This window comes from Antechinus flavipes, chromosome 4 (genome assembly GCF_016432865.1).
Source record: "Antechinus flavipes isolate AdamAnt ecotype Samford, QLD, Australia chromosome 4, AdamAnt_v2, whole genome shotgun sequence".
Lineage (NCBI taxonomy): Eukaryota > Metazoa > Chordata > Mammalia > Dasyuromorphia > Dasyuridae > Antechinus > Antechinus flavipes.
Genome location: NC_067401.1, coordinates 377,432,463 through 377,445,159, shown reverse-complemented (window position 1 = coordinate 377,445,159; position 12,697 = coordinate 377,432,463). Strand labels below are relative to the sequence as shown.

The 12,697-nt window shown below is 37.7% G+C and overlaps 1 protein-coding gene across 1 annotated transcript in view; it reads left to right on the top strand.

Annotated features, from left to right (window-relative positions):
* The window catches only part of UTP25 (UTP25 small subunit processome component), a 53,292-nt gene extending 43,455 nt beyond the window's left edge, over nt 1-9,837 (top strand). Inside the window, exon 12 of the mRNA XM_051998452.1 lies at nt 6,051-9,837. Within this exon, the coding sequence (XP_051854412.1) occupies nt 6,051-6,294 (244 nt within the window). The 3' untranslated portion in view covers nt 6,295-9,837. The remainder of the gene's footprint in view (nt 1-6,050) is intronic.
* Nucleotides 9,838-12,697: the final 2,860 nt, after the last annotated feature.

The window sequence follows — 12,697 nt, the reverse complement described above, 5'->3', positions numbered from 1 at the left end:
TTTTCCTAATATTGAACCAGCCCTGCATTCCTGGTATAAATCCTATTTGGTCATAGTGTATTATCCTGGGGGTGATTTTCTGTAATCTTTTTGCTAATATTTTATTTAAGATTTTAGCATCAATATTCATTAGGGAGATTGGTCTATAATTTTCTTTCTCTGTTTTCAGCCTACCTGGTTTAGGTATCAGTACCATGTCTGTGTCATAAAAGGAGTTTGGTAAGACTCCTTCAATCCCTATTTTTTCAGATAGTTTATTTAGCATTGGAGTTAATTGTTCTTTAAATGTTTGATAGAATTCACATGTAAATCCATCTGGTCCTGGGGATTTTTTCTTAGGGAGTTGATTGATAGTTTGTTCTATTTCTTTTTCTGAGATGGGACTGTTTAGAATATTTACTTCTTTCTCTGTTAGTTTGGGCAAGCTATATTTTTGGAGGTATTCTTCTATTTCATTTAAGTTGTCGAATTTATTGGCATAAAGTTGGGCAAAGTAACTCCTAATTATTGCTCTAATTTCCTCTTCGTTAGTGGCGAGTTCTCCCTTTTCATTTTTAAGACTAACAATTTGATTTTCCTCTTTCCTTTTTTTAATCAGATTTACTAAGGGTTTGTCTATTTTGTTGGTTTTTTCATAGAACCAACTCTTAGTTTTATTAATTAATTCAATAGTTTTTTTACTTTCAATTTTATTGATCTCTCCTTTTATTTTTAGAATTTCAAGTTTAGTGTTTGACTGGGGGTTTTTAATTTGTTCCTTTTCTAGCATTTTTAGTTGCAAGCCCAATTCATTGACCTTCTCTTTCTCTATTTTATACAAATAGGCCTCTAGAGACATGAAATTTCCCCTTATTACTGCTTTGGCTGCATCCCATACATTTTGGTATGATGTCTCATTATTATCGTTTTCTTGGATGAAGTTATTAATTATGTCTGTGATTTGCTGTTTCACCCAATCATTCTTTAGGCTGATATCTTATAGCCAGCAATCTTTTGGACCCAGCATCCTGGTTGTATAAAGTAAACTAAGGCAAGATAGTGGGAAGAGGTAACATTCCTAACTATGTCACTCCCAAGAGTAGGTAGTCTTGGCCTTACTCCTAGGGATTGTACCACAGCACTACCAACATTCCTGCCTCTGCAGAGAAGGACTGGGGAATATGTCTTCTCTTTTATTTGGGGCCAAGTTTGGTCCCAAACATGATTACTTGGGGGGATTTGCTTCTTTGAATTTGCATTGTTGTCATTTTGGGTATAATTTTCCTAATTCTGGATACTTCATTTTTAGCGGTTCTGCTTTTCTAAAAATCTTCATAGTCATCAGATTCATATTACATGCAATGTATACAATATGTATACAATGCATACATATTTTGTACTATAATTTGTTTAGCCATCCTTCAGTGAATGGGTTTCCATCTTTGTTTCTTGTTCTTTGCTAGCACAAAAAGTGCTGCTTCTTTATTTTATAAATTTATTTTGGCATAGATGGATTCTTTAGAGAGAGGCAGTATGTCAAAAATGGTTAAAAGATTTGATCTTGAAGGGCTTATACCAAGCCCTGATATTGATACACATTCATATAGCCAGTCAATGCTCTAAGAAGCTCTGGCCTTTAGGTGTCTACTTGCCTCAACAGACAAAGTAGCCTGAATTAGCTAAATCATTATTTTTAAAATCTGCAAATAATTCCTTTATGTTGACAAGGTTAGAGCTGGAGTTGTAATTCCCTAGTTTTCTTCTACTTTCTGAAGGATAAAATTATTAAAGCAAGTTAAGAATGTATTAGGTGTTCTGCCTTTGGCAGAGAGAGAGCTTTATGCGTCTGGAAAATTCATATTCCCATTGAGGTTTGGAATCACTTTCTGAATTCTTATTTCTTCTTCTTTTTTTTTTTTTTGGGGGGGGGGGTGGGAGGTTTGTCTTTGTGATGAAACGTACTGTGTCTGCATTGGTCTCCCTTGAGCTTCATTCTAAATATTCTCCACCTTATTTCCCCCACTGTTTATACTTGGGTCCCTGTCTCAGTAGATAGAGAGCTGGTCCTGGAGTAAGATCTGAGTTCAAGTCCTACCTCAGGCCCTAACTAGTTTGTGACCATTGGTGGACCATTCAACTTGGCTTGCTTTAGTTTCCTCATCTGTAAAATGGGGTTAATAACAGCACCTAATCTTGAGGCATGTTAGAAGGGTCAAATGAGATAATTTTTATAAAGTGATTAGCCTAGCACCTGGTACTTAGTAAAAACATAGTATCTGTGCTTTTATTACTTTGTGTTTTCTTAATATACAACACCACTTATCCAGCCCTTCTCCTCTTTACTTATCTCATTTCTTTGGAAAAATGCATACCTTTTCTAGAGCCATATTCTAGTCAGGGGTCCCATCTCATCATATCTCAGAAATTTGGCACTTTTCATTTAAGTTTATAATTCATGCTATACCAGCCCATTGTACATTTGCATGTAGATTTATTTTAGAGATTACAGGATCATAGTTTTAGAGTTGTGTGAAAAGATAAAAATTAATATTTCCTCTGATTTTTAGATTCATATAATTAAGTCAAACACCTGCCTGAATTCACTTTTCTGAGGAATGCAGTTTTTCCTCCAAGTTAGATTAAAAGTGTGATTGAAGAGGTGATATTCATGTTGTTAATCCCTGGGATGTCTGCAAATCCCAGCCGGCTTAACCTGGTGCCACCCCCGCCAGAAGACATGATGTCAGTTCTTGGGCAGTGGGGAAACTTGATCTGCCTCAAGGGGAAGCAAACCTGGTGGTGCTAGTCCCCTAACAGAGATTATAGAGGGATAGAATCCCATAAAAGAACAGACATTTCTTGTCAGTGAGGGCACCATCAGTCCTGCCCAAATGCCAACCCACTTTTGCTAGTATAGTCTGTTTGCCTCGGTTTTCTCATCTGTCAGATGAGCTGGAGAAGGAAATGGCCAAGAAAACCCTCAGTGGGTCCCATAGAGCCAGATACCAGTGAACAACAAAAAAGGTCCCAACACCTCCCAGCTATTTTAGGCGTCGTGCAGCATTTGGAAACCTCTTCTCTGGTACTTCTTAAGCCGACATTTGCTTCCCAGGTCCTCCTTTCATAAGCTAGGGACCCACAGGTCGGCCCAGAGAGATCCAGCTCCCCTTGGCAGTAAGCCTCAGAGGTGGATTAGAGCCCAGCAAGCACAGCTGGCACTTACGTGTTCCCTCACTCTGGTTTGATTTCATCCCTTAGAACCCTGGGAGGGAAGAAACCTTGGGGCCAAGAACAGGGAGCGCCCTTTCAGGAGCTCATAACCAAAAAGGATCCCGATCCTTTGTCTCTGGGTCCGCCTTCTCTAAGCTGAGTGCCTCCTGGGCCTTCAGGAAACCTTTGTCTCCCTCTCTAGATTCTTCCTTTTAATATCCTCTGTGCCCTCTGAAGTCGTCTTTAGATGGGACGAGTCTCCAGAGGCCTTCTCAGTCACATCCCCAATTAATAGCCTGGGGAGACAACAGACCTTCCTATTCATTAACAAGCACACCCGGCCCTAACTCAAGGAGTTGGCATGAATCCATCTGTGTCAGCCGTGGCCTAAGAGACGTTGTGCCAAGGTCAAGATAACATTCAGAAGTACATCCACTTTTCGTCCCTGTTACTGTTCCCTGAAGGCCAGGGGGATAGCATCCTGGTCAGTGACAAGGACTAGTATTTGTCCTGAAGCTTTTCTCCTGAGGGTGGGAGGTAAGGGAGAAGAAAAACCTATCAGCATAGTCTAACTCAGTAGTTCAGAAGTTGTGTTTCCTCAAAATAAGCTTAATAATTCACATCTTTTAAGAGTCATGAAATTCTTTCTTCATTGTCACCCACTCTAGGAGGCAGGCAGTGTGAATATTTTCTCCCTGGGACATCTCAGAGAAATTAACTGAAGTAATGAGGGGCTAATAAGTCATGGTTCAAAGGCTGCTTTGGATTCCAAGTGGAACACTCTTCCTCCATACCACACTGCTTCAAAGGCTGATAAAAGTTGACTTGAAAGCTGTCACTGAAGATGACTGGCAAATAAAAATATCATTCTATTGTGAAATTTTCCCCAAAATGGGAGGTAGAGTTGGAGACTTCATTCTCTTTAGATTTAGAATCTTGCCTAAGGATTAAGCCTTAAGGGTCCCTAGAAATCCTAAGGCAAGAGAAGAAAACGGGGGGATAGAGGCCAGAGTGGAGAGAGGAAAAAGTATACAGAAAGAGCCACTTGTAAGGGATGAGGTTGGTACAGAGCCCCTTTACTGCCACCTCAGCTCCCAGTGTAGAATGGGACTTCTAGGAGGTACACGCAGATGAACAGAAGGCCTCCTATAGAACAAAGTTTTACTTTGAATAAAAGAATAAATTCTATGATCTCTATTGTCTTATTAGATTTGAAAAAAAAAAAATAGTTTCAGTTGACACAGCTTGGTGTTCTTCAAGATGTTCTTAAATCCTGATCCTCATCAAAGGAAGCTAGAAGACGAAAATAGAGGTGAAGTAGGAGTTCATTCTGGACATTTAGAAATACCAGGGCATAGGTAGCATATTATGTGTAGAGAACAATTGGCCCCAGCTTGACTATAAGGGAAGGAGGAGGCTGCTTCAGGGTGGAAGGAAGGAATAATATGAAATAAGCCTAGAAAATGAGGTGAGACCTAGATTGTAGAGGGGTCTAGAGTTGGTATTTTATATATAATCCCAACCATTAGCTAGCCACAGGAAATAGTGGAATTGAGGAGAGATATGGTCAGATCTTTTCTTTTTCCTAACCAAATAAAACTCTCAAATTTAGTGTAGTTTCTTTACCCCAACCCATCCTACAATATACTAGGTTCTTCTGATTCAGCTTCCAATATATTCCTTTTATATTTTAAATTTTTTCACTCTTCATTCCTTTGGCCTCTTGACTAACAGAAACTTTGTGTTCCCTGAAAGTGTACTCTTTACTAAATACTGCTGCTCTTTGCTTTTTGTTCCTGCAAGAAATTTTTTTTTGACCCTTTTAATGATGAATTTGCCAAAAATCTAAAACATGAAGATTTATTTCCCTGTTTAAAGAAAAAAGAGGAAAAAAAGGACTGCATAAATACTTGAATCTCTGTGGTAGTGTGGTAGTCTGGATACTTATATCTTTTATTATTATTATTTATATTAATATATTACACATATTAATATATATTAGGCATGTCATGCTGCCTAAATTTCTCCCCATTTGCCTCCCCATTCCAGATAGCCATTCTATATAGCAAAAAAAAAAAAAAAAAAAAAAAAAAAAAAAAAAAAAAAAAAAATTAAAGAAAAAGGAGAGAAAATCAAAACTGATCAATATATTGGAAATTTCTGTTAACATGTATTATTACATATCTGTGGGCCTCCCACTTCTTCAAAGGATTAAAAAGAGGTATCTTCTTACATCTCTTTTTGGGGGCCATGCTTGGTGTTTGTAATTTTACAGCATTCGTCTTTGATTATTTTGTGGTGGTTATGGTACTTCTAACACTGCCTGTGTCCTCTTGCAAACTTCCTTCTGAGACCATTTCTTTTCCTATCTTCCAGCTAGGGTTTGTGTATTTTTTGATCAATCTGGAACTTTCAGAGCTAGCCTGCTTTTCTGGTCTTTTTATATTTGCAACCCCCCCCCCCCACCACCACCACCACCACCCACTCTCCACACCCATTCTTTTCTCCCAGTTTAAAAAAAAAGCTGTCTTATTGACCTTTCTTCTTACAGAAAAAAATTGATTTCTGATCTCTTCCCTTTTACATTTCTTGGGATCTTATTCCATCAGTTATGCTTCTTAAATTAGCTCTGATGGCTCCTTAACAAACATGATCAATTATTATACCCCCTGCTTTTTCAGATGAAGAAACCAAGTCCTCTCTGACTCTACACATATACACACACACATTTATTTACATAGTCATGTATGCAATCGAACATTGACCATTTTGATGAGAGAAACTCTTAGTTTTTCAATAAGTCTTTCCTATTGATGTGCTCAGTATTTGCCTTTCTGATTATTTCTTTATCTTTCCAACAGGTACACAATAAAGGGCATCAGGAATCTGATTTTCTATGAATTGCCAACCTATCCTCATTTCTACAGTGAAGTCTGCAATATGCTGAAAGCCACTGGTGGTGGGGAGGAAGCCACATGGACCTGCACTGTCTTGTATTCAAAGTATGATGCCCAGAGACTAGCAGCTGTGGTGGGTGTGGAGCGGGCAGCCCAGATGCTTCAGTCCAAAAAGAACGTTCACCTCTTTATTACTGGAGAAAAATGAGTTGGACTTTGGTGACTAGGGCATGAGTCACCTGATCTGGTGCTGAATGGTTGTGATTCTGGAAGGCTGATGTTGAGGAAGATCTGGCATCATTCATGCCTGAATATGTTTGATACATCTGAAACATTTCACCTTCTAACAGCATGTTTTAAAAGTTTGTAAAAAATGAATTTTTGTACAAAGACTGTTTTAAATACTTTGGGCTGGGGTCTGAGAAAGTTTAGAGGCTCACATTTAAAAGAAGTATATAGTGGGATTTTTCTGTAAATAATAGAGTATTTTTGTAATTGTTCCCAATTTAATTTAAGTTGGTAAGTTTATACATTTTGTCTAGCAAGTTGTTGGAATGCAAGGCATACCTAAAATTTGTTGTGCCGGTCAGATGAGGGCAAAATGGCATGTGGTAGATAAACCCTTTGTTATTATATGTGAGGCAGAGAGGTGATACATATAGAGCACTGGGCTCAGAGTCAGGAACACCTGGGCAAATCACTTAGTCTCTGCCTGCCTCACTTTCCTCAGCTTCAAAATGAGGATACTAATAGCATTTGCCTCCTAGGGTGGTTGTGAGAATCAAATGAGATGATGTTTGGTAAATGTTTATTAAGGCTCTACTATCTGTCAGGTACTGTGTGTAGGATGCTGGGAATACAGGTAAGAAAAAGAAAGAATCCCTGGTCTCAAGAAGAATGGGGGAAGACAGTACACAAAAGGAAGCTAGAAAGGGAAAGGGGGTGAGGTTGCCTGGATGGAAATCTGGTTTCCTGAAAATGAACCGAGCAAATGTGCAGATAGAAAGTAATTATATGTATTTAATAATAGCTTTTTATTTTCAAAATACATGCAAAGATAGTTTTCAGTATTCACCTTTGCAAAACTGTGTGTTTCAAATTTTTCCTCTTTCCTTCCCCCACCCCCATTTATAGATAACAAGTAATCCCCAATATGTATTAAACATGTGTAATTTTTGTATTTCCACATTTATCATGCTGCACAAGAAAAATCAGATCAAAAAAGGAAAAAATGAGAAAGAAAAAAGCAAGCAAGCAAACAATAACAAAGGTGAAAATATTATGTTGTGATCCACATTCAATCCCCACAATCTCTCTCTGAGTGCAAGTGACTCTCCATCACATAACTATTGGAATTGGCCTTAATCACCTCATTGCTAAAAAGAGCCATGTCCATAAGAGTTGGATCATCACATAATCTTGTTCTAGGTATAGTGTTCTCTTATTTCTATTCACTTCACTCAGTATCGGTTCATGTAAGTCTCTCTAGACCTCTCTGAAATCATCCTGATGATCGTTTCTTACAGAGCAATAATATTCAATAACATTCATATACCATAATTTATTCAGCCATTCTCCAACTGATGGGCATCCACTTGGTTTCTAGTTCCTTGCCACCATAAAAAGGGCTGCCACAAAAATGATCTCTTTGGAATACAGATCCACTAGTAACACTGCTGGATCAAAGGGTATGCACAGTTTGATAGGCCTTTGGGCATAGTTCCAAATTGCTCTCCAGAATGATTGGATCAATTCATAATTCCACAACAATGTATGTGTTCCAGTTTTCCCACATCCCCGCCAACATTTATCATTTTCTTTTTCTGTTATCTTAGCCAATCTAAGAGTTGTGTGATGGTACCTCTGAGTTGTCTTAATTTGTATTTCTCTAATCAATAGTAATTTAGAGCATTTTATCATATGACTAGAAATGGTTTTGATTTCTTCATCTCAAAGTTATTTATATCCTTTGATCATTTATTAACTGGAGAATGGCTCCATTCTCTATATATTTTAGAAATAAGGTCTCTATCAGAACACTTGGATGTAAATTTTTTTCCCACTTTTCTGCTTCCCTTCTAATCTTGGCTGCAAATGTTTTGTTTGTCCAAAAACCTTTTAATTTAATATCAAAATGATCCATTTTTCATTTCATAATGTTCTCTAGCTCTTCTTTGGCTATAAATTCCTCTCTTCTCCATAGATCTGAGAGGTAGACTATCCCTTGTTCTCCTAATTTCCATATAGTATCAAAACTCTTTATGTCTAAATCATGAATTTATCTCAACCATATTTTGATATAGGGTGTTAGGTGTTAGTGCCTAGATTCTGCCATACTATTTTCTAATTTTCACAGAAATTTTTGTCAAATAATGAATTCTTATCCCAGAAACTGGAGTCTTTGAGTCATCAAACTCTAGATTACCATAATCATTGACTATTGTGTTTTGTGAACCTAACTTATTTCACTACTGTTTCTTAGCCAGTACCAAATGGTTTTGATGACCACTGGAAAGTAATAATATTTGTTAAGTACTTTTCACTGTATCTCTCACACATAGTAAGTGTTTAATATGTGCTTATTTCCCTCTTCTACTTTTTCTGTGTTTATCACTTTTAAAAATTGTTGTTGTTTATAATCTTTTTATTTCCCAGGGCTATATCCCTAGCCTAACCTCAATAGAACTGTTCTTGTAGCAAATTATGATTTAGCAAGACAACTCAATATGTTGACCAAATATAACAGTGTATATCTTATTCTATATCTATAGTTCACCACTTCTCTGCCAAGTGATTTATCAATTTTCTGAAATCATGAGTAGTCACTACAGTGATCAGCCCTCTGATATTTTTCAGTAACTTCTTTTATATTATTGAGGTCATTGTATAAATTACTTCGGTTCTACTTACTTTTCTGTGTTTCTGTTTAAATCTTGCCAAATTTCTCTGAATTAATATTAGAATTTTTCTCAGTGATAATGCATTTCTGTACCATAATTTGTTTAGCCATTTCCCAATTAATAAGCATTTATATATCTTTTAATTCTTTGATTTCCTCTAAATCACAGCTAAAATTTTTCCTTTTACAAGAAACCTCCATCAGCCCCTCTTAATTCTATTGCCTTCTCTCTTTTAATTATTTCCTATTTATTCTGTCTATAGTTTGCTTTGTATATTAGATTATGAGCTTTTTGAGGGCAGGAACATTTTTGCCTCTTTTTGTATTGCCAGTGCTTAGCATAGTGCCTGCCCATCATAGGCATTTAATATGTTATTGATATTATGACAAAAGATATTGTAAACGTTTTGTATGTTTGGAACTCTTCTGCCTTTTGCCTTTGGACTCTTGTATATGGTCATTAGTGGTATCACTGGTCAAAGGAGATATTTAGGGTTTTTTGAGATTTTTTTTTTTAACACACACACACAACACACACACATCACACTCCCTCTCTCTGTCTTTCTCCCCCTCCCCCTGACCCTTCTTCTTAACTCCCTCCTTCTCTATCTCCCCTCACCTTATTCCCTAACACTTCTGTAAAAGTTCACCTGCAGGAAGCCTTCCCCAAACTCTCTTAATTCCAGTGCCTTCCCTCTGTTAAATATATACTATTTATCCTGTACATAATTTGCTTTGTTTACATATTGTCTCCTTATTAATTTGGAGCAAGGAGTATCTTTTGCCTGTCTCCAGTGCTTATCACAGTAACTATCACAGAGTAGGTGCTCAATAAATGTTTGATTGCTGTCAGCCTTCATCTCTTTACTAAGCTCCAATTCCGTATCACCAATCATCTCTTGGGTCCTTCCACTTTGATATCCCATTGGCATCTCAAAATAAGGGGGCAGCTAGATAGGGCATATGAAAGACTCATCTTTCTGATTTCAAATATGTTCTCAGACACTAGCTGTGTGATCCTGGCTAAGTCATCTAACTCTGCCTTAGTTTCCTCCTCTGTCAAATAAGCTGGAGAAGGACATGGCAAATCACTTCAGCATCTTTGCCAGAAAAACCCCAAATGGGGTCACAAAGAGGTGGACATAACAAGAATCTCAAACATTTCCAAAACAGAATTTATTATTTTTCCTCTAAACCTGCCTCTCTGTCTAACAACTATTTTGTCAAAGGCACCCATATGCTGCTGAAAATGTCTTTCCATGATGGGAAGGCAGATGATAAACCAAAAGATGAAAAAGTAGATGATCTCCTTGGAGCATAAGCCCTTCAGGGATTTTCATTGCACCACAGAGGCTGGCATGATGCCTAGTGTATAGCAGGCATTTAAAATGCTAGCCAAATGAATGAAAAGCCAGCTAAGGGAACTCAAAGTGGACAATTAGATAAGAGAACTTGGGGGAAGAAGTGGCCTGAAGTTAAGTAACCCCTGAAAAGGGGTGATCAGCAATGTCAAAAGCTACAGGATGATCATGGAGGCTGTACCTCAGAGTCATAGGATTTAGCAATTGATTATTTTTTTTTTTACTCTTGAAGAAAAAAATCAGAATAAGAACAATTATAAGGGGCTAAAAGGTGAGTGGTGAGGAAATGGAACATAGATTGTCTAAGGTTTGCTTTCATTTATTGGTTGTTTGACTTAGGGCAAGTCACTTTTCTCAGTGTTTCTTTTCATATGAAAGTAATTTCCCATTTCCCAAGATAATCTCCAAAGTAACATTGCCTCTCTTTCCCTCTCCTCATACTCTCCAACAAAATTTGATCATTTACATTAATGAGGCCTTTGACTTTGGAACAATTTAAGCGAACGGATGGTCAGTTGAGTCTCCTTGATATTCCAGACACTCGAGTCCAAGCAGAGTAGCTAAGAGATCGGAGTAGAATTCATTTTCAAACCTAGTCCCTTGAGCCTTTTTAGTGATCAGCTTGCTATTCAGTGCTAGGTTGTTGCTAACCCAACAGACTCCTCCTCTGGAATAAAAAGCCCTTTTGGGAAAAAAGGTGTTAAATGATGCCCATTTATTCAACACAACATTGTTGAAAGAAAACCTTTGCACAGCTCTCTGTTTAAGGGTTCCAAGGGATGCAAATGAAAAAGATAGTCTTTTGCCTTTCTAAAGCTTAAAGTCTTAGTATCTAAGAGAATAGCCTGCATCCATGGAGACATATCACAGTAGAAGGATGCCATGCATATATTAAGTACTCTGGGAAATGCAGCATGGTGTAAGGGAGAGAGCATTGGGATTTGTAGACAAGAGACATCTGAGTTCAAATTCTGCTTTGGCATGTGTCCATGGTGACATTTAATTTCTCTAAGCCCAAATTTCCCCTTTGGGAAAATAAGAATAATACCTGGAAGAAAGCAACATGGATGGAAAGTAGGAAGGGGAGCCAGGATACCTAAGCCCACTTTTGTATGACTGGGTAAATCATTTAACTCCCCAGTGCTCAAGACCAAAATTTCTTAAATTGTGGGTAGTATGGTAGGTAATGTAACTGATATGTGGGGATCATGAAATTGTGATTTATTATCAGTGAATGTTTTATTTGTATATTTTATATACCTATATACCCAAAGTCACATAAAAATTTCTCAGGCAAAAAGGAATAGTAAGTGAAAAGAATTTAAAGAAGCCTTGATTTAGGCATTTTTCTGAGTTGCAGAGATGGTGCTGACTTGCAACAGAAGAGAAAATTTCCTGTACCTCATCTGGGAGTTTCCTATACCAATAAAATCATAGATCTAATCTCTATCATCCCTGCTTTTTTCACTGAATTCTGAGAATTAAATGAGATAATGTAAGCAAAGCATGTTTTAAACCCAAAATCTGTATATTTGTCAGTTATAATGTTAAAGCTGATGGAAGGGGAGTGATTGGTAGGCTATGGTTAGAGATAAAGCTTCAAAACTGGACACTTCAGGGACTAATTTTATCAGAATAGTCCTTCCACCAATGCTAATCACCACTTCTCTGTACCTTAGCAGGTCACAGAATCAGATTCAGAGCTAGAAAAGCTTATGGAGGTCAGTGAGTCCAGCCTTCTCATTTGACAGATGGGGAAACTGAGGCAGAAAGGCTATGTGATCTCGCTAGTGTCTGAGGAAGGATTTGAACTCATCTTCCTGATTCCAAGATTGGTGCTTCAACTGTATACCACCTAGAATTGCTATTAAAATTTTTATCGTCCAGTAGCTAACCTAGTACAAGCATCTTGCCACGGTTTATTTAGATTGGTCCAGAAATACACATACAAATTAGCCCACTTGCTGCTCTCTGCAGGATGCTATGTCTCCCACCTTTCTTGCCTTTGCACAGGCCCATCTCCCGTGCAATATTCTCCCTCCTTGCTCTTAGAATCCCTACCTTCTCCAAGCCTTACCTCAAACGTCATTTCCTATAAGAAGGCTTCTTTCTAGATTAGTGCTCTTCCGTGCCCCTCCCTACCAACCTTTGTGTGTGCTTTGTATTTATTTTTGTATGTGTGATATTCCCCTAGTGGAATAGAAACACTCTGAGGGCAGGGCCTAGGACAGTGACTGGGACATAGGTGTTTAATGTATACTTGTATTGAATTAATTCAAAATTAATCTACCTTCTGTAAGAGAGGGGAAAAATATTAACTGGCCCGAAGCCTGAAAACAAAACATTTCCTC